This window comes from Bombyx mori, chromosome 3 (genome assembly GCF_030269925.1).
Source record: "Bombyx mori chromosome 3, ASM3026992v2".
NCBI lineage: Eukaryota > Metazoa > Arthropoda > Insecta > Lepidoptera > Bombycidae > Bombyx > Bombyx mori.
Genome location: NC_085109.1, coordinates 5,045,978 through 5,072,035, shown reverse-complemented (window position 1 = coordinate 5,072,035; position 26,058 = coordinate 5,045,978). Strand labels below are relative to the sequence as shown.

Below are 26,058 nucleotides of genomic sequence, written 5' to 3'. Positions count from 1 at the left end.
TTATTTCTGAAGTCATATCACTATACCTTTCGACTGTTAATGGAATTTCACTTTGAGTGTCTCGACCAGTTAATCTATCACCACCTACTTCTGAGAATGATTTCGTTAGTCTTCGTGGGCCAATCGTGTATCCATTCGTTTGCACACCAGCAGCCACCATTTTTACCTGCCAATTTAAATGTTTAAGCAAGTTCAAGATATAGAACGATTCATCTTAGTTCTAAGCTGTCACACTCACCCTTTTAATGGTACGAGGGCTGAGCGATAAATAATTTGGTGGGTGTGGCTTCCTCCCTAAGCATACTTCAGTTTGCGTGGCTTGTGTTCTCATGACTCCTTTCTTTAGTGAATCTGTAATCAAAACAGTTAGTGCCTTACTGTTTTTTTAATAGAAGTTGATTCTTCATAAATAAGTTTAGTTCGTTTCTATTTTTACTGTAGTGGATGGTGAGAAAAATTCACAGTTCACCTGGAGTTAGCTGGTGATGGAGCAATCCATACACATCACAGCGTATGGAATGATACCCACCTCTGGGAGGCCAAAGTCTCAGCTATTTGCGTACCCACTTTTCAACCCTTGAAACCGATACTCATTAATATTTTACAGCATAATCAAGAAAGTGGTACCTATCCGTTTGAACTAAGATTTGCTCTATCGCCATTTAACCAATAATATTGTAAAACACTCAAGCTATTATTTTGATAATTAAAACTACGAAAAGAAGATGGAGTAATATGAAAAAAACCATTTACCTAATACTACTACTTTTGTTTGTTCTTGTTGAGCAGTCCTCGGTAATGTTGCTGGCTGCTGATGTGTCGGTATTTGTGCTATCGGTGGAGGGTAATGGATCGGAGCGGGCGCGGCCTGTGCTATGAACTGGGGATATGGCGGGAATGGTTGGAACATCACTGGCAGTGTCGAGTACGGTTTTGGTTCAGGCTGTAATTGAACAACACACATTAAATCTATGTACTAGTATATTTACCATATGCGATAGGCGAAGATGAAATAGTTCAACGACTTCTACTGCTGTTGACCGTTTTTTTTTGTCTGTTCAGTTAATCTAATCTTTAGGTGTTCAAGATTATAGTTGAATTGCAACCACTAAACGAGCACTGGTTTATTAGAATGACAACAATATTAAACAGGTTAACAGGGTAGATTTCACGGAACTTGGGACTTTAGTTACCTATGTGTTGAATCAGTTCAACAAGACACCGTAATCGAAGTGGCACTGGTCATACATAGCTCGGTCACCTACCGTCTTCAGAGGTCAAATTACCACGTACTCTTTTACTCATGTACAACAATTCTCTTTTAGCTTTAGGCTGTTTAGTCTAAAGAAACATACGAATTTAGAATTCCACGACAGCACGCAATTTAGGTAGTGGCATTTTTATTGGCAAAACCCAATTATCGGTCGAAGATGTCACCCCTATATTATAACGTTCCAAAAATCTTATATTCATAACTTTTATCTCTATAATAAATATAGAATTATTAATTTTTGGTTGGTCTTTGAGCCTACGGATATGGTGTAAAGAGGCTACCGACGTCCATAGACATCAACAACTTAAGTTCTGCCACCTTTCTTAAGACCTGAGTTTTATAGTGCAACGGCTGCCCCACTCTTCAAACCGGTACGTATTACTGCGGCAAATATGGTTGAATGTGGTACCTACTAGTGTGGGTTCATAAGACGCCCTAGCAGTGGGGTAGGTCTCTGGCATAATACTCAGGCAACATTTTCAATTTCACACAGCAAAGTTGTCCTACGGTACCTTAACAGCTCTTCCATCTATTAGTCTTTCGCAGTCCCTCCGGTATCGGTTGCTTACGGCAGCCGGCATCACCGAGTCATCAAACGTCGTGAGTGTGTGGGAACGAGCGAACGATACATGCTTAGTTCTGAAAAACCAAATATTTTGTCTTCATTAAATCGAAATACCTCGTTACGAAATTCAATCCGTAATTTTTTTGTATTACGTCACTATACAAAAAATTTTGGGCGACTTATGTAGTCTTGTGAATGTCATATTGTTAATTAAACTGCAAATTTTTGAAGATTATTTTATGACTTTTTTATGACATAATATTTCAAAGCTCATCTGGCTGGTAGCTGTACTAATTGCTTTTGTTCTTTAATTCTCTCGACAGCTCTAAGAAGGGTCTTGAAATTAGCTGTTTGCAACGGTTACTGTTTAATTTTTTTTACAAATTATTTAGCTACTTTTTTTTTGCTAAAATCATTACCTGTGCGGGGGAATTGTGAGCGGCGGGGGCGGGGGTGGAGGCGGTATCGGCGTGTGGGCGGGACAACTGGAAGAACAAAACAAAAAAAGATTTTTCTCTGCGTGGGTGTCATACAAACGTGCTGAGGATATTTCGTGAAAGGTTTTCAATGAAAAACTTACGTAACATGTTCCATTTATTGGGAAAATGTTTGTAGGACATCTGTACTGTAAAAAGTTTTACGAATAACATGTACCCACATACTAAAAAAAATGGTCGGAGCTTTTATGTGAATGTCACACAGTTGTCACATTACATTTTCTCATTCTGTTGGGTAGTAAATAAGTAATTTACCTAACCTACTGAATTTGTAATTGTAATTTAGGTAGGTCTAACGACATATTCTTTTTTTTTATTGCCTTTGTAGACAGACGAGCATACGGCCCACCTGATGGTGAGTGGTTACCGTCGCCCATGGACTTCAGCAATGCTAGGGGCAGAGCCAAGCCGCTGCCTACCGCTTAATACTCTCCACAAGCCTCGTTTGAAGAAGGACATGTCATAGCACTCGGGAAACACCGTGGAGGGGAGCTCATTCCATAGCCGGATGGTACGTGGCAAAAAAGATCTCTGGAAACGCACTGTGGATCACCGCAGTGGCTCCAGGTAGTATGGATGAATTCTACTCCGGTGGTGGGCGGTGCGATGGTAAAAACGAGACGTTGGTATCATCTCGAACAATTCCTCAGAGCACTCCCCATGGAACATGCGGTACAAAATACAGATATTCTGTCGCGAAGCAGTTTTTTTTGTTAATTTTATTTAATGTTTAATTATTTGCCCTGTATCATTTGAACATGGAGCTACATATTACGTCAGAGCCATTAAGGTCATAACACACTAACACAGTTTCGACCTCCACTCTCAGTGCTGTAATTACTCTCTTTAATCCCCCAGGGTTCGCACAGCAGAAATGTCTTAAGTATTTTCATTGGAAATGCAATTACCATAAATAACATGACTTGAGTATTTTCGTTGGAAATGCAATTACAATAAATAACAAATTGCCAATTATGCTTATTCATTTAGTATTACTATATCAGTTTAACCGTATTTCTATACTCATACTGTACCCAGACTTATCCAACTTTGAGAATTTAGAGCAAATTTCTTTATAAAAGCGATATATTGACTATAGTAGTTTATTTCCAAAGTACTAGCACACAGTTCAAACTATCATTTATGATCACCGTTGTTCCTGTAAACATAGTATAAAACTTATTTAAAAAAGGTTGTGCTATGGTGCTCGGCAAACGCTGTGAAAGGGTTTTATTTTAGGGTCGAGTGGTATGTAGCACAACCCTGTTGCGATGGGTATTGGTGGCAAACTATAATATAGGTGAAAAGTCTTCTTAAAAAATCCTCAGAGCACTCTTCATGGAACATAAGCTGCTGAGATATATTGCCATTTGTCAGCAATAGAACGAGATAAGTGTTCTTATGAATATTTCACTTTTGCCGCGTATGATCTGCGCTTTTTAGTTCTCTAGATGGGTAGACAGGTATTAAGAAGTTACTACCATTTTGGGCCATAAAGTTGACGGTAAAACTTTTCGAATTCGAGTTTTGGACTGCTTTGCGTCAGAAACAGCACGGATAATAAACAATACCTACCCGAGAAGAATTTTAAACTCCGCAACACCAGTGCCAGAATTTGCAGGATCTAATCAGTTTATTTAAGCTCTAGTAAAAATCGTGAGATTATTACGTATTTTTTATTATTATAAAATGGTTTTACTAATTTCAACAAAAAAATATGAAGATATTGGTTGATTTTTTTCCGAAATTTTCATTACATCCATACGTGCTATTACATTTAAAGCAGAGGCCAGACTAAATAACACCAATTAATTTTTAGTTCGGTTTTGTGTGCCTGAGAATACAATCCGGTGTTGTGTGTATTTAATTGAGCTCATGAAATAATAATGTTAAAGAATACTCACGGAATTATTGAAGGTGGCCTCGGCAAGGATCCACCACGAGTGACTGACGCGATTTGGTCCACATTATAATTTTGGGGCCAACCCGCGTTATCTTCTATTACCGATCTGTAATAGGTGAAGAAATCAAGGTTTTTTTTTTACTTAGCACTAAACTTGACTAAGAAATATTCCCAGGGTTCGTGATTGGGCATATCGACATTTCCAATTCTGAAAGTTTTGTATCTGTAGCGGTTGAAATCACTGACACAATCACATTTCAATCATTGTGATATTAATGTTTTTTAGTACCATGCCTTTAGCTGTCAACAAATTTGATACCTAAAATCGAATGTCACAATCGAATTGCATTCCCACTATAACGACTTTCAAGACCGAAGTGTGACTGATGTTGCACAGAATTAGGCAAAATTGTGAGTCCGCACGGGTAGGCACCACCACTCCAGCGATTTCTGCCGTCAAGTAGTAATGCGCTTCGGCTTGAAAGGTGGGGCAGCCGTTGTAACTATACTGAGACCTTAGAACTTATATCTCAAGATGGGTGGCGCATTTACGTTGTAGATGTCTATGGGCTCCAGTAACCATTTAACACCAGATGGGCTGTGAGTTCATCCACCCATGTAAGCAATAAAAAAAAATCTAGATTGATGGATGGGTCATCCGCTATACTATACGATTGAGTCTTAGGCCTCGTGTTTCAAGATGTGGTACTCATTCAACTGTCTATTTAAAATTGAAGTGAAATACACTAAAACTCAAACAAATTTGTTCCTATTTGATCCATTTTTTAAACTGTATATTGTGGTAGATAGATAATAGACATATTTGGTTTAGGCGATATTTTTGCAATTTTACACGAGAGCTACATATTTGAAGTTCAAAATTTGGAAAAAATACATGTCATAAAAACAAAAAAAACTTCTTTGGCTACAAATAGCTCCATCAAAATGGAGCTTAATTGCAGCTTAATTTAAAACATCGAACTGTTGATGCTACCAAATAAAACGCACCTTTTAATTATAAAGATAAATGTCATACCAAACACTCTTTCATTACTCGATATCATTTCCTCACACAACGAAATGAGAAAAGTTTAAAAATTTTATTTAAATTTAAACAAAAAACAAAAAGGTTTCACCATAAAAGACATCTGCCTATTTGCAGAAATAACAATGATACTTAATCCTTTCAAAATTCTATCTAATACCACACTAGTTGGCGCTCGACTTAACGCGCCCTCTCCGGTGTCCCATATAAGCTGCGGTTATGAAATGAACTATAATATTATGATATAAGGGCCTATATTTGTCCACTTTACCGGGGATAATATCAGCGGGGTCAATTTATGCGATCCCACAACAACGAGGCCAAGGATACATCTTGACTATGCAAATTGAAAACAAACATTATGAATACGTTCATAAAGTTGTAAACCGTATGGACAATTGCCGTTGTATATTTTGTTTTAGATTAACAATTCTAGTGGTCATTATAAGGGACCACAGTTATAGGATTATCTTAATTGTTTATAGGAGTTTTAAAGTCTTCGTGTCAAGGACTTAAAGTTTACGGCTTCGATCAACTTAAGACTTGACGTTGAAGTTTCTATTGACTTATAATAGCATCTGCCCTCTCAAACTACCACAATAGTTAAGCCTATATTATTAATTGTATGTCCATAGCACCAATTCCCTGTACAGTAGAGTAAGCGAAAGGTGCGTTCGGGTTTTAAGGTTTCCAGTCAGATTCCAACATCATGTCACAAGGTACATGACTGATTTCCTTTGTGAGTATGAAAAAACATGAGAACATCCTATTCTGTTAGGTACTTAATATATTTGAATGAAAATTAAATACTTAATAAATGTATAAATAGCCCTTAAATAGCAAATCGAACTAACGGTTATTTTCACCTTTTTATTATCCTATTGAAACTGTTCAGTGTATTAGAGCAAAGTTGTAAAATAATTTGTATTGTCATCGGTTCTGTCGATGAGTGGGCAGTGCAAGCTTCCAAGTCAATCGAACGTTCTGAAGTCTGTGAAAATTACTTTCATAGATTTAGCTATACACTTTTTTTTATTGCTTAGATGGCTGGACGAGCTCACAGCCCACCTAGTTACTGGAGCCCATAGAGCTCTACAACGTAAATGCGCCACCTACCTTGAGATATAAGTTCAAGGTCTCAAGTATAGTTACAACGGTTGCCCCACCCTTCAAGCCGAAAAGCATTACTGCTTCACGGCAAAAATAGGACGGGTGGTTGGTACCTACCTGCGCGGACTCACAAGAGATCCTACCACTAGTAATTACGCAAATTATAATTTTACGGGTTTGATTTTTATTACACGATGTTATTCCTTCACCGTGGAAGTCAATCGTGAATATTTGTTGACGTATTTCATTAGAAAATTTGGTGCCGCCTGAAATTCGAACACCGGTGCATCGCTCAACACGAATACACCGGACGTCTTATCCTTTAGGCCACGACGACATCAGACATATACAAATCTAACCAACATACCAGGCTAATAAAATCATGTTAAAAATACCATCTACTATTCATGAGAATGATGACAATGCATAGTTTGCGGAAAAAGAAATTGATTGGTTCGAAAACAATATTCTAATAAGAAACGCCGACCGCTCTTCAAAATCAATTATGCATTAAGAAAGTTGTAAAGATAACACGAACTTCGTAACGCAATTTTCTGGGGTCGCTCTCGAGAATTTCGCCGTCATCTGCCCGAAAATGATGAGCCGATATTTCATTGAAAATATTTCAGGAATGCTCGTTTATATTCCATTAAATGACGTATAAGTTTTGCAATTAAGATTCTAAAAGACGTGCGACCTAAAGACTTAAATGCCTAGGTATTCTAAAGAGAATCTGTGAAAACCTTTGCTTTTCTGTATTTTTGTCCCATTAGCTTTGAATTTGTACATTTTTACTGGAGCTTCTGTAAGGTTATGCCCGTGAGGTCAAAATTAAAGGCAGCAGAATAAAAGTTTCATACTCTTTAGTCAAACTTATTTTAATAGAGTTTTTGAAGTTATACTTCTTTAGGCGCGTTATGAAAAATTGATGAGAGTGAAATTTTACGATGCGCGCGCACCGTGACACAAAATTAACAGAATGAAGTTGCCAACAATACTACTGACGTAACTTGGCGAGTCTGAATATAGCCGCAGGTGAACTTTCGCGCATGTACACTCGTAAAAAAAAGTGTTACTAGAGAGAATAAAAATAAAGTATAACTTCTTACGCGAGTACATAAGTACACGCACCCTTTTTTTACGATAGAAAAGTGAGTTCACGGTCCATCTAATGTTAAATGGTTACCGGTCACAGTGGAGACTGTGCTATAGAAAAAGGCGTACGATGAAATTCTTTGATTTTGAACTTACTGTGGCCACTCCATCCGGGTGAAGTCTTCATCCTCTGGCATCCAAGTGTAGCGTTTGGGGTCAGGTTGGCTGCACACCGACCGTGGACGGCGCCGGAAGTACGAACAATCCAAGTCGGCATCATAGGCGCATAGCTCCGCTGGTACCGGGGTGGGTTGGCCAAACCTTCTTAATGGAACAAAAGGCATATTTTGAAAATTACACGTGCTGTATACAATATTGTGATTGTGCTTTAGACGTATTTGATTATATCTATGAATTTGCTTGGCAACTTCGAATACCTAAATATGATTTTGACCATTTCTGAAACTAGGAGGAAAATTACGTAAACTTAAAAAAAACGGTGCGCATGGAACATGAATGAAGTGAAACTTCTTTTTGGATGTGTGATTTTCTTTAATTTTCATCCTTAAATCAGATTGCTCTTGTAATAGGGAGTGAGTGCTGTGTATAAGAGATGCGACATCTTCAACCTTTATATTATTATATATTTTAAATTATAGATAGAAAAATAAAATATATTATATATGAATAAAGATAAATAAATATATTTTTAAATACTTCATTAAAATATTAGACGCTACTCGTTGCTAATATAACGCTCGCGCTGGCCTGTAACAGGTATACTACGCGCATACGTTCGAGTGTCACGCACGCATTCACTCCCCTCCATGGTAGCGTTAAACGTTTAACGCAAGTTTGGTGGAAGTCGCATTAGAAGTTTCACTTCAAAAATCGAACATCACTCAATCAATCATTCAATCACCTTCTAACCTCTGCAACCAATTAAAAAAATCCTAATATTTATAAAAAAAAACAATTTTTTTTTTAATTTTGTAGATGGGTGAATGAGATCACGGTTGGCTGGATATTAACCGAACGATCACCGGAGCCTACAGATAACGAAACATCGATACCATCACCTAGCTTGAAACAAAAGGTCTTTTTTTTCCTAACTATTCTAGAAACCGCGAGGGGTTATACTAGATTCGCAAAACCAGTAGATGAGCTCACGGGGCTCAACATAAGGTAGAAGTTAGAATTTTATTTTAAATGGGTGTTCCGCCCTTTTAAACTAGAACGAATGACCGCTTCGCGACAGAAATGGATAATATGATCGTAATTATGGCGGGCATATTGTAACTCTCTTGAAAAATTATTAACATATCAACAACATCCAGGCTAGAATAGTTTCCAGCTCTATAAACAGATGAGTATAAAATTTACAATAAAAAAGCTGAATAAAATAAAAATAAAAACCATAATATCTCGAAAAGTTACTTTTACTGGTAGTAGAGCATTTTTTAAGCCCGCACGGGTAGGTACCACCATCGTGCCTATTTTTGCCGTGAAATAGTAACAATAATAATAATAATTTCGCGTTTTGGTTTCATTTGCGCTGTTGATGTCAATGGGCTCCGGTAATCCCTTAACATCAGGTGGGCTTTGAGCTCGTCCGCTGAGACAAACAAAATATGAGCATACGGCCCACCTGATAGTGAGTGGTTTCCGTCGCCCATGGACTTCAGCAATGTCAGTGCCAAGCCGCTGCCTACCGTTATGTACAGTACCGTTGTGTAAAGTAATGTAGAGCGTATTATATTAGTGTTGTACCTGGGATACCGCTGTATCGGTGCATAGTCGGTGTTAAGGTTCTCATCTGAGGGTACCCGACGACGGACACACACGGATAGGAACGATGCTCTGAAAGAAATAAAAAAAACAACACTAGAGATTAGATTTTTATATTTTCAAAGTATTTTCAACCTCGTACCACGTTCGGATTTGATTCTCGGGCGGAGTCAGTTATTGCGATATGAGTTTTCAAGTCCCGTTTATGCTTATGTTAGGAGAATGTCCTAATTCGGCGAAATTAAATGTGAAATGGTGAAAGTTTAGGTGTGATGGTCGACTGAAAAGGGCATTAATACATCGCGTGACGTCACTACTTCTTCTTAGTCGAATACTTCATTGCTGAAGGTCGTGTCCTTGAAAGCCCTTCGTGGCTCTTTGTACCCTCAGCTTCCATTTGCTTCGGTTTTCGGCTTCTCTGAGGGCGTTCGCAACAGTCACTACTACACTATTTAATATTTGGTCCTTAAAATGCTCTGGGTGAAATAATTTTTTACGTCTTTTTACAATCGAATCTGAGGTTGTTTGCGATGCAAACAAAATGTAAGCAAGCTTACGGCATATGCTGGTTTGATAAAAATATATGCAATTTACGAGCTTAGAGACGCAAAGTTCATGGTTTCAACTTTTTATTATTGTGGGTGATTCCTATTTACCTTTGACTGTTATAATATGCGATATCTTAATCAACTACATACACACGTACGATGTTTCTAATGTCAATAATAAATGAGGCCGTCAGCGCAAAAGTGGCCTAAACTTATTACAGTTAGTATGAAGATATTGAAGTTCGGATTTACCTTTAAATACGCGCTAAAATGATTTTTACAAAGGCATATGTTATCTACGGATGAAACTAGGGATAGGCCGATTTTGCATTAAAATTTATTATGTTTTAAATAAATTGCAATACTGGTGGTAAGACCTCTTGTGAGTCCGCGCGGGTAGGTACCACTACCCTGCCTATTTCTGCCGTGAAGCAGTAATGCGTTTCGGTTTGAAGGGTAGGGCAGCCGTTGTAACTATACTTGAGACCTTAGAACTTATATCTCAAGATGGGTGGCGCATTTACGTTGTAGATGTCTATGGGCTCCAGAAACCACTGGTGGGCTGTGAGCTCATCCACCCAGCTAAGCAATAAAAAAAAAGCATGAATATGAATTGTGCCTTTTGCGCTGACGGCCTCAAATAGCCTCAACGCTAAAAATAATGTCAGGGATGGAGTGGCTTTCGTTCCCCTATTTGAGTTCGAACGCGATTAGGAGGGTGCAGAATAATAAAATGCCCAATTTGTTACCTTTACCTTCCTAAAAAGCTCCTATTTATTGTCCAACCAACTTATTTGAGACCGTATACTTTAAAGACTTATTTTTCAACTTCAACAAATTTGAATAGCTGGAATTGTTTCTTATTCCCTTGCAAGTCTATTAAGTAATTACTTATCCATGTAGTTAGGGGCTAGTTTGAAAAGTGTGCATTTAGTAATTAATATATTACATTGATATAATGACTAAGTTCTCACAATATGATGGAGATTGAAGTTCTAAGCATTGAAAACCAATAGGATAATGTAAACAAATCTAACTATTTGGCAAATGATTTTATCGCCCGATTGTGTTCTCAGATGTTGAGACTGTTGAAATTGGTGGTAGGTGAAGGACTTGGACTTGCTAAGCAACTTTTCAGACTCTTTTTATAAAGATGAAAACATAGATAACGATAAGATCATCGTAGATTTCCGCATTTTTTTACTAAGATTTACACCCACTGATAATAGATCCACTATTCATTCTACTCCAGTTCCACTTTTGCGTAATTACTGGTGATAGAACTCTTGTGAGTCCGCGCGGGTACTACCATATCTGCCGTGAAGCAATAATCCGTTTCGGCTTGAAGGGTGGGGCAGCCGTTGTAACTATACTTGAGACCTTAGAACTTATATCTCAATATGGATGGCGCATTTACTTCGTAGATGTCTATGGGCTCCAGGAACCACTTAACACCAGGTTGGCTGTAAGCTCGTTCACCTTTCTAAGCAATGAAATAAATAAATAAAAACACATTTATGACGACTTTTCAAAACAAATTAAAAGGTTTAATTTTTTCGTTCAGTGGTTTTTTATTGCATTTTCTGTTCTAAGACAGTTGGTTCTGTTTTTTTCAATTTCAAGTCTCAAGCTAATCCGAAAGTTAGTTAAATCGGTTAGAGAATTTGGAAAAAAAATATGTTGTAAGGCAATTTAAGAAAATCAAATCACATTGTGTTATACTCACAGGGCCTGAAAATAATGATCTACTGCTCAATACAAACAAACCCGTTTCCAAATCAAACCAATGAAATTCAATTAGCTCTTGTCAATATTATCAACATTTTGCCAATTTCAATTTAAATTGAAAATTAATTTGAAGCTGGAATTATTTTATGCAACCATTACTGGGATTGTTAAAAAAAATTAATAACTATTTATTTTATAGATTTCATGATTAACTGGGTAGATTGATGTTTTGAACAAACATATCAAGTGAACTGTCAAAAATAATCCACATTTTTAACACGTTAACAGTCCCTATACAAGCGTTCCGAAACACGCCATATTATATCCAAGTGTGATTATATAATTTTTGGCCATTATTCGTCTTATCGACTGATGCATTAAAAGTAACAAAATATAGTCGTTGACCCCGGATATACCCGTGTACACCGGGCGGTACACGGACTTATGAATTAAATTACCGTGTACACTTAACACTCCTTCTGCGATATGCACTTAAATACGTCATCATTTTCGAATTTCAGCGGTGTTTATCGAACGAAAATTAGGGATACACCTATACAATATAATTATATAAAGCTAAGGATACATAAGCCTTTAAGCCATGGATATAACATGCTTTGACGCTGTTGTTATTTTATGCAATTCAGACTAACTTCATTTTTATAATATTTTTTATAAATACTTGTAGTGTGCATTCTGAGCTCTTCGTTATTCGTGGCGTATGTTGTGGTGCATACATCTATAATTGCGAAAGTCGATATATCGATAATGATGTGTCGAGGTATGTTCTCTATAGACCCCGAGACGGCACGACCGATTTCGGTGAAATTTTCAGAAATTTTGCAAATAACGGGTGATCCTCTGATGCTTAGTAGCGATCAGACCAAATTCAAATTAAAGATCGACTACTGCTCAATCTGCTTTATTAAGCCAGGCCCGCTTTGCTATTGTTACGTCGGTAAGAGTAAAGCCATCTGTCGCCGAATAGCCGAACGAATATCGAAGGATCTAGTAACAGTGTCAGATAGCGAAAACACACATCGAAGATACTCGACTTGTGAGGAATGTTCTTGATGATTCTAGGGATAACGTATCGACTATAAAAGCGTTGTAGAGATGGCACGCAGTCAGTTATTAATCGCAACTACTCGAAGCGAAACAGCGAACGGATCACCTGAAGCGAAGCGGAAGAAGCGAATTGAGAATTTTAAAGTCTTTGTGAAGTGTTTTAAGTGTTCTAAATGTTGAATACAGTTTTAGTTGCACTTTGTGGTAGAGCTAAAACTTATCCCGAACCCCAGTGCGTAAGACTATATACTAGAACATAATGAAAGTTTGCTATCAGGCGTGCCATGAATTTGCTAACCAACCTAATATCTACAACAATATCTAATTTAAAGACAAATACGCTAAAACATGAATGAAGATTCACAGTTAACTACATAAAAAGTACAAATAGTCATTTCAGTCGCTCAGAATCGTCTTATCTACCATTTAACCCTTCAATTTAAGCACACTTTGATCATCCATTACAATTAACCGCTTACATTTAGATCCCTAAATCGTGACAGTAGATACAAATTGAATTCGAAATAGGCGCTTTTCAAATTCAAATTCGAGAATGTAATTACTAAATAGATAGTCTATCAACTAAATAAGTAAGTATAGGCTAATACAAAACAAGAGATGCGTGGATTAGAGCGTATTTTATTGTACTATAATATAAAGTGAATACTAGTTTGTACAAAACACTAAAAACGAAAAGTGCTATTTTTGAAAATTAAACACAATTTTCTTCAATACTTGTAAACCGATTTTCTTTTAATTTATATATTAGCCAATGATTAGTTTTAGTGCCATCAATAATGTGTGTTTTGGCTGTAGCCAGTTTTTTTGCTCCAACACGTCACTATCAAAATAAAAAAAGGGAAACTTTATGCATCATTAAATACGAACGAATGCACAATCGAATTTCGTTTTCATGCCAACTAATTTTAATGAAGCAAATGCTATTAATATTATCATTTTAACAAAACGCTGAAAACTAGAGCGCAATTGGTTCAATCATTGTGCAGATTAGCGTCCAAACGCGCACAGATTAAATTTTAATATTTCTAGGTATGGATAAATTGGATGTATTTTTTGGGTTCATTAAACTCTTATTACGATTGTAGATTAGGTGGGTTAAAAGTTTCAATTGTATTTCATAATGACACTCACATCCTTCAAACCGGAACGCAGCGTGCTTTGCGGTAGAAACTTGACAGGATTGTGGTACCTGACTGTGTGGTTAATAGTGTACCAATGTGTAGTGTAACATTACATACGAAAAGAACAAAAAACTCAAGAGAAAACTACGTGCGGTTCTTATTATTTACTAATATAAACTTTCATCACATATATTTTTTTTTTGTTACTTATATGGGTGGACGAGCTCACAGCCCACCTAGTGTTAAGTGGTTACTGGAGCCCATAGACATCCACAACGTAAATGCGCCATCCACCTTGAGATATAAGTTCTAAGGTCTCAAGTATAGTTACAACGACTCTTCAAACCGAAACATATTATTGCTTCATGGCAGAAATAGGCAGGGTGGTGGTATTTACCCCCGCGGTCTCACAAGAGGTCCTACCACCAGTAATTACGAAAATTATAATTTTGCGGGTTTGATTTTTATTACACGATGTTATTCCTTCACCGTGGCAGTCAATTTGCACTTCTGCAGTCCATGGGATGCTCCTAATTTGTATCTAGAAATGTGAATATGAAATTGATCTTTATAAACTCTAAGTTTTCTTTCCCGATATACTGAAAACGCTCCAATTCTTTAAAGCCTACGTTTGAATGAATTAGTACAAAATAATCTAATGACGAACCTGTTGGATCGTGAGCAGGGGCTCTCGATGTGGTATTGGGAGAGACATCCGAGGAATCTGTCCTTCTTGGACTTCTCCAATTCCAGCAGATCCAGCTGTTTGTTGTTGATGCAGTACTGCTCTCTGAACTCCTGTTCGGCGAGAAGAAATACTTTAAATTTATTGAAATTTCATATCATCATTATTCTCTCCTTCTCCCAGTTACCTGGGGTCGGCACAACATGTTTTCTCCTTATATATTTTTCTATAATTTACCATTCTTCGCTCACTCCCCTCTTATCCATATCGTCTTTCACGCAATCCATCTATTTCTTTTTAGGTCTATCTCTTCCTCTATATCCTTCCACATTCATAGTTAACATTTTCTTACCAACCTCATTTTCATCTCGTCTCATCACAATGACATGTCCATACCATCCCTAAATTTATTGAAATTTATGACAGATATTTGAAGTTGGGTCCCAAAGAAACATTCTATTGCCAACATTATTGAAGTCATAAGCACAGATTTGTATTCAACTCGAACACTCTAGCTCCAAAGATAAACTGCAACTACATTAACTCGGAATGTATTTTCACAAAAATCTTATTTGTAACTGGTTGGAATTTTGTATTTCGACTCATAAATTTTCAACAATTTTTGAATTCATTCAAACAGCTTTTGTATGATCCTTAAAATTACTTAGATGTTACAGCACCAAAATTAAAAACAAACAAAGCCATCTTTGTTTGCCCAATCACCTAACACAGAGCCTGTTTATTCATAGCTGTTGGTATAATTTCCTATCTCGATCCATCAATGTGTCTTAATACATCAACCACGACACTTCTCATTTGTCTTATTCATATTTCTGGACTTATATCATGCACGACTAGTAAAATAAGAATATATCTTTTTTTTTTTTTTATGATTGAAAGTTTACTGGTGGCCCGAAGGCCTTTCCAGTTTCACCAGGACAGGTGGGCGAGCAAAGGCTCAGCCAAGAGGGGTGGGATTTGCTAACAACTGCCCGAGCGCCTCCGAAGGAGACCTAACAACTCAAGAGCAATTGTTTCACGAATGAATCTACTACCGGATCGGAATCGCGACCCGCTGAGAAGATCCGGCGAGAAACTCAGCGGGCTGATGCATGGGTTAGGTTGCACGTCGACCTCTTTGTCGAGTTCGACGAGTACGGTTACCGGGGTCCCTAAGCCTGCCCCTAGTATTAGAGCTGAAGGCATCTAATGCAAAGGTTATTGGATCTGATGGATCCGTAAGGACGTGTCTAGGGCGTCGACGGTGACTGGCTCCTGCATGATCAGGATTCGGGGAGTAGTCAGCGGCGGCAACGATAAGGCGATTATCATGACGCATAGCCTTATCGAAGTATCGTTCCGACGCTGACTTCATGTATTTCCGAATTGATTCGAGGCCCAGGTCGTCGTGTAGGTCAACGTTCCTCACGAACCACGGAGCCCCGACAGCTAACCTGCAAAAGCGGGATTGTAGGGATTGAAGGGTGTCTATGTGTGTGCGGGCCGCGTGAGCGAACACCACACTCGCGTAAGTCATGACGGGCCTTATGCAAGTTTTGTAAAGTGTCACCTTGTTCCGAAGGGACATTTTACTCCGCTTACAGATCATGGGGTAGAGTCTACCGAGAATAAACGCGGCACGGTCACGGACTGATTTTATATGCGGGCGGAATGTCATCGATGCATCCAGGGTAACGCCCAGGTACTTGACCTTCCTGGCCCAGGGTATGGGTTGTCTAAAGAGAGTAATCGGGGGTGTGAGATTCCTCCTCCTAATCCGGGAGGAAATCCGTGTGGAGCTTCCCCTCTGAAATAGCACCGCAGTACTTTTCGCTGGGTTGATGTCTATGCGCCATTTTCGGAACCACTGTCCTAGGGCTAGGGCTGCGCTCTGAAGCTTCTTCGCGATTAGGGACTTATTTCTACTAGAATAGTAAACAGTCGTGTCGTCGGCGAATAAAGCTAAATGGGTCGGCGGCGACCGGGGAATATCGTTGACGAATAAGCTAAATAGGAGGGGTGAGAGGACAGAGCCTTGCGGGACTCCAGCTGTGAGAGGTCGTGAGGAGGAGCGGGTTCCCTCGACTCGATATCGAAAAGAGCGGTTCGACAAGAAGTCCCGTATGATGAGCACGAGACTATCCGGCACGCCCATGTTGAATAGTTTGAAAATCAAACCGTTGTGCCAGACTTTGTCGAACGCTTTTGCGACGTCGAAGAAGAGAGCTCCCGTGTATAACGGTTTTGGTCGATTAAGCCCCACAAGAATGTGCTCCGTGAGGCGGTGCACCTGTTGAACGCATGAGTGATTTGTACGGAATCCGAATTGTTCATCGATGAGAATGCCCTTGGATGAGACGAAATCTCTGAGGCGCTTGTAGAGCAGACGCTCATACAGCTTGCCTAGAGACATGAGGAGGCTAATCGGGCGGTAACTCGTCGGATGATTTTTTGGTTTACCGGGTTTATGTATGCCGATAACGTCCGCTTCTTTCCACACCGCGGGAAAGATACAGTTCGCCATAGCGGCATTGAAAATAGATGCCAACATCACGATGAGTTGGACGGGTAGAAGTTTAATAACGCGGTTAGATATACCGTCGGAACCGGGAGCCTTGCGAGGACGTAGGTCTTTGATCAAGTCTTTAACTTCCATCGGGGTGACGGGTGGTAACGCATCCGAGGGTGGCAAGGAGGCTCTGCGTTCTACCTCACTGTCTACTAACTCTACATGAACAGGGTCCACGGATTGAGTGCTAGGCGTGCACTGGGTTTGCAATGTATCGGCCAGCAGCTCTGCTTTTTCGTCATCATCAAAGGCCGCGAGTCGGCCTGAGGGGCCTACGAGGGGGGGCATAGTTACTACCGTATCCGATTTGAGAGTACGAGCTAAGCGGTAGTAAGATCTTTGGGAGGGCGCGAGTCCTTCTAAGAAATCAGACCATCTGGCATCTCGGACTTCGGCGATGCGAGACTTTACGTCGCGTTGTAGAGCACGCATTCGAATACGATTTTCCGCGGTAGGATACCTGTCGTAGGCGCGTATCGAGGCGTTCTTAGCTCTAAGGAGTTCCCTAATATCGTCGGACAATTTGAAGCGGTGAAGGAAGTCCTCCGCTACAACTTGTTTCGATGACCTATCTAATGTCGAGGTGATGTGTGATGTTAAGATGTCTATGGCTTCAGCGGTATCCTGAGGAGACGGGGTAGAGTCCGGGTTAAACGGGAGCGATGGTGGTTCAGATTCAGCCAGGCTGATTCCCAGCGTGTGCCAATCCACCACAGTCCTCGTGACGGGAACGGAATCGGGAGCGCGACCGAGCTTCATAACGACGGGACGGTGGTCTGAATCTAACTCTGAAACTACTTCGATCGAGTGTAAGCGCAGAGTTACGTTTTTTAATAACGCTATGTCGAGTATATCCGGGCGATGCGCGATATTTAGCGGGTAGTGAGTCGGGGTTAACGGAGCGACGATATCGAAGGCGAGATCATCGACTAACGCGTCAAGCCGTCTGCCATTCGGGGTTGTGGTGTGTGAGTTCCACCTGATGTGTTTACAATTTAGGTCGCCCGCCAGAATGACAGAGCTCCCCATACCGAGCAGCGCCTCGATATCACTGCTTAGAACGATCTTATCCGGTGGGAGATAAACGGACGCGATAACGATCGGCGCGTGTCCCGTCAGTGAGATTCGGCACACTGATGCTTCGATATTAGCGAGCGCGGGAGGATCGAGCGGGACGCAATGCAGGGCTCTTCTATAGTAAATGACGGTACCACCACCACGGGCAGAGAGCCTGTCGTTCCTGACCATGTTATAGTTCGCGATTTTAGGGTCACGACGCGCGGGCTTAAGTAGGGTCTCCTGCACTAAAAAGATATCAATTTGATGGTCACGCAAAAAGTCAGAAACCTGATCACGTTGATTTGCGAGACCGTAAGCGTTAAAAAATCCTATCGTCACGGATAGGGGCTTTATTCTACTTATATACGCCATTGATTACCGGCGGAGTGAGGGGAGGACGTACGTATTTAATGACGCGTATACGTCGGCGTATTCCTGCACAACGGCGATAAAGTGTTGTGCAGTGGAGGCAGCGCGAATGGCGTCGCCCAAAGCGTTAACGCGCTCAAAGTTGATCGACTGAAAGAAGTCGATCGCTAAAGCGAGATTGTCGGACGCGGTCGGAGGGCAAGTCGCGGGAGAGGGACGAGTCGCGGGGGCGGGACGAATCGCGGAGGAGGGAGTTGTAGCCGTGTTCATGTACGGCAGCGGTTTCGCCCAGGCCGAGACACTGGGCACCGGCGCCGGAACGAACGCTGGCTTAGCCTGCGACACAGAGGGTGCCGAGGCTTTGATGTCTGGGCCGGAAGCTCGGAGGCGGTTTTGGCGGGCGACGCGGCGATTTATTTTCGGGGCTCGGGGGCATCCGCGGTAATTTGCGGGGTGACCCTGTGTTCGACACAGGACGCAGCTAGGCGGTTCCGTCGCGGTTTTTTGATCGCGAGTGCATAGGGCCGTGGCGTGATCGCCTAAACATTTGACGCATCGGGGGCGCGCGTGACAGTTACGGGAAGAGTGCCCATACAATTGACAGTTATGGCACTGGCTAGGAGTGCCTTTTTTATGGGGGGCTTCGACAGCGATACCAGAGAGCCTACAGACGGTCTGTGTGTTAAAGATTTTCTTACCCTCGGGGATAGGCTGGAGAGCGACTAGAACCATATTATATGGCTCCCTACCGCGACCGGTGTGCATACGGTGCACAGAATTCACTGGTAGGCCTTGTTCTAACAGGTCGGCTTTTACGAGCTCTACATCTAACTCTTTAGGGATTCCGCGTATTACAACGCGGAGTTCGCGCTCCTCCTGAAGCGTATAAGTGTGGAAGCTTATACGCTCCTTACGGAGGTAAGAGGTGAGGGCCCTATGGTCATCAGATGAATGCACCTTTATTTGGATGCCGTTCGCGAGGTTACGGGCATTCGTGAAATTGATATTTTTGGCCTTAAGGGCCAGGGAAACTCGATCCCAAGCTGCTTTCTCTTGAAGGATTACCGGAGGAGGGGACTGGGTTTTATTTTGTGCCACCGGACGCGGCGACGGACTGGCACGGGCTGGAGGCGCAACGGGAGACTGGGGGCGGGGGCGCGACGCGTTCGCGGCTTTGCTAATTTTAGCGGCCGCGGGAGCTCGAGACTCCGCGGCACGCTTCTTACCCTTTTGTACCAGGGTAAATCCATCCGTCGATGAGGCGGGGGCGAGGTCGACCTCCATCTCCGAGTCAGAGTCGGAGGACGAGGAGGCGGGCGCCGGTGACCTACGAGCAGGTGTTTTGGAGGGCGCGACCGAGGCCGCGGATGATCGCACAGCTGGAACGGTGGCCACGGCGGACGACGCAGCAGTTTTACTCGCCAGTATAGGCGACGCGGGAACGGCAGGCACGACGGAGGTTGCGGTGCTCGATGTAGAAGCTTTGCACGCAGGTACAGGCGACGCAGGAGCAGCGAGCACGGCGGAGTCTTCGAGAGAGCTCGCAGTGTGATTGGCCTTGAAAGCCAGAAACTCTGAGGCGAGCTGTGGATGACGAAGTCGGAGGAATTCCGCGAACACAGCGTCCATGATCGCTGAGTGCCCAGGTGGGGCGGCCCCGGGTCTAGAAGACACTCGCCTTGCGGCGAGGCCCCAACTTCTCGGACCTGAGCGGTTCTATTGAACACAGGTGGCGATGCGGCACGATTACTACAGGACAAAGAAAAAACACAACAAAACGGAAATAACAAAAAGAAATAAAACAATTAAACACTTCCAGGAAAGCAGTTTGTCGGCAGATGTACCACGAACACAGAAATAACGAAAGGAAACAAAACAAATAAAAACTTCCAGGAAAAAACACTTGGTCGGCAGATGTACCACGAACACAGGCCGCGCGAACAATGGCCGGGCTAACAAAAGCCGGGCGAACAAAGGCCGGGCGATCGAGTGGTCGATGGGCACGTCCGCACGTGACGGGTGCCTCTATCGGAATGAGAATATATCTGTTATGTATCATAACTTGAAGAGTAGCTAATACTGAAAGAGTAATTAATAATACTTGTGATTAAAAATAAATTGTAATGCCTCAATAAGGTTTCTTCCAATTTTAAGAGTGAAATAGTCTAACACCGGTTCTACATGTTGGCCCCAACGTTGAGCGGTTGAATTGGTGAAGTGTCCACATGTTGACTGTTATACTAGCTCCTTTCCGTCAGAGCCAACGTGAAGACGTGCGATATCGAAATTGAAATTACTCTAAGCGCTTTTACAGAACTGAGTGCGTATAATTTATATCTCTTATTGAAAAAAAAAAAAGAAAAAGCCACGTCAAAGGAGATGAACCATGCAGGTGGCGATTTTGTTGATGAAGGCATCGCGATATGCACACTTGACGCGTGTTGCAACAAGACTGAGCAAAGCGCCAACACGTGGACGGATCGCGAACGTTGGCACAGATTCCTTTGATAAAACCGACACTCGACGTCCAGCTACCAACGTTCGCTCCAATGGGTTTGTTGGGGCCAATGCTTTTTTTTTTGATCCACACGTTGAGCGAGTGGCGTTGGGGTCTATGTTCGGGCCAGCATGCGGAGCCGGCGTAAGGCGCACAATCAGTTCATGAGTTCACGATTTCCTTATGATTCGAATCTCAAGTCACTGATCACACAAACACAATAGTTTCTATTTCATTTTACTTTAATCGAGTGATATTGCTCCTGTATTTTCTTTTTTATTCTCTGGTTCATACAAAATACTTTAAGGACCTATTTAAATAAAATGTAAGCGAATTATAACTCAGTGCACTCGTCTGGTCTTTTGTTTGGATTCAATTGGCACGGCCTACCTGTTTAGAGTACATGGTGGTCTTGCTGGCTGGCCGGTCGTCGTTGGCCTTCTGCCACTTTCTGCCCGCGTTTTCATCCTCTGATTCGTAACCTTTCGCTGAATGTGCTATGTCCGCCTGCAGAATAACGTATACTTGAAAAAATCTTAGATACGTAAAAGCAAGTAAGAAAAAAGATGTGTGGTGTCGTGGGACACCGGATATGAACGAAGTTCCTTATTATAAAAATATTAATTTTAAGTTCTATTCGAGGTACAAAGAAAATAAAACTCGAGGTTTCACAGCAACCCACGGTCATTCGGTAACGTGCGAACTTATTGTGGTACACTTCATTCCCGGTTGTTTGCATAAGAGTTAGTGTATTGCGCCAACGAATGCTCCGAGATCGTGGACAATGAATGATAAAAAAATATGTTATTTTTTGTACGTTATTACAAAGTTAAGTCGTACACCATGTGCATTATATATAATATATACTCTGATAAATACATAAGTAAGATAAATAGTACTACAATGTATAGGTACAAGATCTATGTGATTTTATATCTACAATTGACTTGCATATTGGAAAAATATTTAATTTCGTCAATCGCTGTCAATTAACTTCGAGTAGCTGTTAGCTAATCCCACCCCTCCAGGCTGAGCCCTTGCTCCCCCACCTGCCCTGGTAAAACTGGAAAAGCCTCCGGGCCACCACTAATCTCTCAAAAAAAAAAATTGCCCAAAATACCGAACATCCAATTGAAAACACACACTTGAAAAAATTCGCACTCCAGCAGTTCCTAAATGACTCGTTTTAAACACAGACACGAAAGGAGGGTCGCAAACGGTCGTGATCAATTCAACGGACGTCACGAAGTAATAATATCTCCCGTCGTAAAGGGACCTACGGCACTGAACGCCGTAAAAGTAATTGAAACAAAGACAGGTGGAAGATACAGGGTGTCAATTTTCCAAATGTGTCCCAACTGAAACACTGCATTAATGGATGTTTTTCTATTTCCTTTTACGAGTCGAATTCAGAATGCGACAGATTAAAAGTATTTTTTTACGTAGCTTCTCTTTTTTACTCTATTTTAAGTATTTTATTTACTAATAAAGCATTCTCTGTAATCGTAGACACAATAAGCTTTTGTGAACAGTGTTCTTCCACCAAAAAATTAATATCAAATGATGATACCTTCCAATTTAAAGATGTGATGCATCTACCTTATCAATAAATACATCAAAGTTTTAAAGTGTATATAGCATACATGTTTATCTATAGCATACATTCATTGTAATGCTCAATATCGATGCGAAGTAAGCCCAATGTTTATGCGAAATAAGCTCATGGAGTTATTAACAATTTGGAATCTGATATTGCACTTGAAAATAATACTGAAACTGTTTCATAGCAAACTCCTTTCAACCGAAGGGAGTTATTCCGAGTTTATGCAATTATTGCTATCTCAGAAGTTCGACAATTTATCCTGTAGTTACCTATCGGAAGCTTATAATAACGTGTCTTGATTTGCGGGAATTTATCTAAGGATTATGATGGATGAAATAAATTCTAAATTGAATTTTTATCCTAATAGGTCTGATATATTATTTATGAAGTAATATCGAACTATGCGATTTCGCACTACGGAGTAGATTTGGAGATAGTCGCCAGTTTAAAAAAAAAAAAATACCCCTAATGGGTGTTTATGAACTGCTTCCAGGATGAAAAGAAAGCTGCAAATTTATTCAATAAATTATGGACATCTGCGGTAACGATGAATTCCAACACTCGATTAAAGATCATGAAATAAAATAAAAGAATACGGACGAAATTGCAAACTAATTGAGATATGCATTTTGTTATTTTCCCCCTACCTGATCCTTGGTCATTGGTTGGCCTCTTAAACTACGCGCGGACGATTTACGATTACGTTTGGAACCTTTGGGTCTGCGGAGGGACTTCGGTTCCCTCTGTATTTTGTACCGAATGTTCCATGGGGAGTGCTCTGAGGAAATGTTCGAGATGATACCGGCATCTCGTTTTTACCATCGCACCGCCCGCCACCGGAGTAGAGTTCATCCATACTACCTGGAGCCACTGCGGTCATCGACAGTGCGTTTCCAGAGGTCTTTTTTGCCATGTACCATCCGGCTATGGAATGAGCTCCCCTCCACGGTGTTTCCAGAGCGCTATGACATGTCCTTCTTTAAAAGAGGCTTGTGGAGATTATTAAGCGGTAGGCAGCGGCTTGGCTCTGCCCCTGGTATTGCTGAAGTCCATGGGCGACGGTAACCACTCACCATCAGGTGGGCCGTATGCTCGTCTGCCTACAAGGGCAATAAAAAAAAACCCGAAAAAAAATTGCTAGCCCTAGCAAGAGCAATTCTTCGCTAAATCTAGCCCAAGGTTGGAATCGCGTGCTATTATAAAATTCAGTGAGTTGCGTCTTTGGGTTAATACTAAAGTGCCATGTTGACCTTGAAAATTAGATTGAGAACGGTGACCGGTGTTTGGAGAGCCCAAAAGCACCGAGAGTAGATCCGGAGGATTCGATAAGACATGCGTTTGCCTGGGTCGCGTATACTATTAGAGGCGACCACGTTAAGAGGACCGGCCCACTGAGCTTTTCACTGGAATTGGAGGTCGTAGCGAAGATTAACATTTCTCACATACCACGATGCTCCAGCGGCTATACTGCAGAAACGCGATTATATGGGTGTGGGTTGCACGAGTGAAGCATCTTGCTTAATTATGGTAATATATAATAGTGTAAGCCTCTCTTAAATCTAACAATATTTTTAATTACTTATTTACTGATAAACCTTTTAATTTAAATGTTTAGATTGCCGATTTACACTGAACTAGAATCAAATAATTATGAACCTTACTGCAACGCGTTAAAGTACTGACACCATGTCAGATAACACAAAATGGAACGTTCTAGATTTAATGCTGTAATTATTTACGGGAGGCCGGAATTAGTGTACTGTCTCGTTAATCTTTCGAAATTTGTAACTTAGACAAAATTAAAGGCGTCGAAATTAAACAACAAAGCCTTTTTAGACGGGGCCGCCGTAACGACACCTCCATTTTAGGGACCCAACTGAAGAGAGATATTCATTACACGAATGATGACGCTACCTTGAAATTCTGTAATAGGAAAACCTTAACGGGGAATTATTCACAATCCTTCTAACTAAATTCATTTGCGTTAGTATTCTGATGATTCATTTTACAGTTTTAGGCTTTCAAATTAATCGGTATTCTCTCTTGAAGTTCCGCTAAGGGTTTTTGAAGGCCTCTCAAAACTTTTCCTTCAAAATAGAGAAGTACTCTTACTCTAATAAATGGCTATTCGTCTTTTAGAATTACTGTTTCGGTTATTTCCGATTTTTCGAATAGGTACTTCGGTGTTCACACAGACGACTGACGACTGTTTACTGGGGGTAGGACCTCTTGTGAGTCCGCGCGGGTAGGTACCACCACCCTGCCTATTTCTACCGTGAAGCAGTAATGCGTTTCGGTTTGAAGGGTGAGGCAGCCGTTGTAACCATACTGAGATCTTAGAACCTATATCTCAAGGTGGGTGGCGCATTTACGTTGTAGATGTCTATGGGCTCCAGGAACCACTTAACACCAAGTGGGCTGTGAGCTCGTCCATCCATCTAAGCAATAAAAAAATAAAAAAAAATAATGAACGCGCGTAAAATAGTTTTGATGATTAGCAGAATAATTTTCGGTACATTAAAAATGATAAGCTTACACGAAAACACGCAAAGCCAAATTACTCACGAAAATAGTTTTTATAAATATTGTAAATTAGTTAAACATATGATTCTCAAATAATTAATAGTGTCCATCATTTAAGTTTAATTTAAATAGATAGTAACTTACATATGTGTGTGTGTGATGTGTGACGAGTATTTATGTATGTGTATACATGTATATATACAAGGTATTTACGCATTTGTTCAGTTGTTCTAATTTTTCTGTATGCACCTGTTTTGAATTGCAATCCAGATTGTTATATTCAATATTTAAACTTATGATTTCTATGGTTGTAATTTGTTTTGTACGTCAATAAAAGAAAATAATAATAATAATAATAATCACTGATTCCTGGAACACATCAATGTTCCAATGAACCAGCTGACTATACTAATTGAGGTCTTTGATCGTATGAAAAGGTTTTTTCACAAGATATACCGGGACGTATGTATTATTACGGAGCTCTTTCATCCGACCGGGTCTTTCAAGTAAGTATATTTCACTTACGTTCACCTTCGCTTATTAGCAATGTCCTTGAACTCATATCTTTGTTGATTTTAGTTCCATCATTTTTTTTAGAACTAAGCGACGTGGCAGGCTCCGTAGTGCCTCAATCGATAAATAAAAGACCTAAACTTTTGTATACAATTAACTTAAAAAAAAAAACAAAAGGCATCCGTCCGACGGGGGACACATCGAAGGAAAAACAAAATTGTTATTTTTATTTAATTCCGATTTCCATTTTCATATTTATTCACCTTTTAAACCTTCTCTGGACTTGCACAAATAATTCAAGACCAAAATTAGCCAAATCGGTCCAGCCGTTCTCGAGTTTTAGTGAGACTAACGAACAGCAATTCATTTTTATATATATAGATAAAATATGATAAGATAAGATAAGATAAGATAAGATAAGATAAGATAAGATAAGATAAGATAAGATAAGATAAGATAAGATAAGATAAGATAAGAT

General features: G+C 40.5%; 1 protein-coding gene across 3 annotated transcripts in view; it reads right to left on the bottom strand.

The window, feature by feature from the left end:
* The window catches only part of LOC101741769 (uncharacterized), a 143,786-nt gene that overhangs the window by 27,865 nt on the left and 89,863 nt on the right, over nt 1-26,058 (bottom strand). For all 3 annotated transcript variants that reach the window (XM_062675365.1, XM_062675361.1, XM_062675372.1), the window contains exons 3-12: nt 21,332-21,448; nt 14,430-14,560; nt 9,259-9,348; nt 7,645-7,812; nt 4,240-4,344; nt 2,258-2,323; nt 1,786-1,912; nt 754-943; nt 239-351; nt 27-166 (exon numbers count right to left, since the gene is read on the bottom strand). In XM_062675365.1, coding sequence (XP_062531349.1) covers nt 27-166; nt 239-351; nt 754-943; nt 1,786-1,912; nt 2,258-2,323; nt 4,240-4,344; nt 7,645-7,812; nt 9,259-9,348; nt 14,430-14,560; nt 21,332-21,346 — 1,145 coding nt within the window. In that variant the 5' untranslated portion in view covers nt 21,347-21,448. The remainder of the gene's footprint in view (nt 1-26; nt 167-238; nt 352-753; nt 944-1,785; nt 1,913-2,257; nt 2,324-4,239; nt 4,345-7,644; nt 7,813-9,258; nt 9,349-14,429; nt 14,561-21,331; nt 21,449-26,058) is intronic.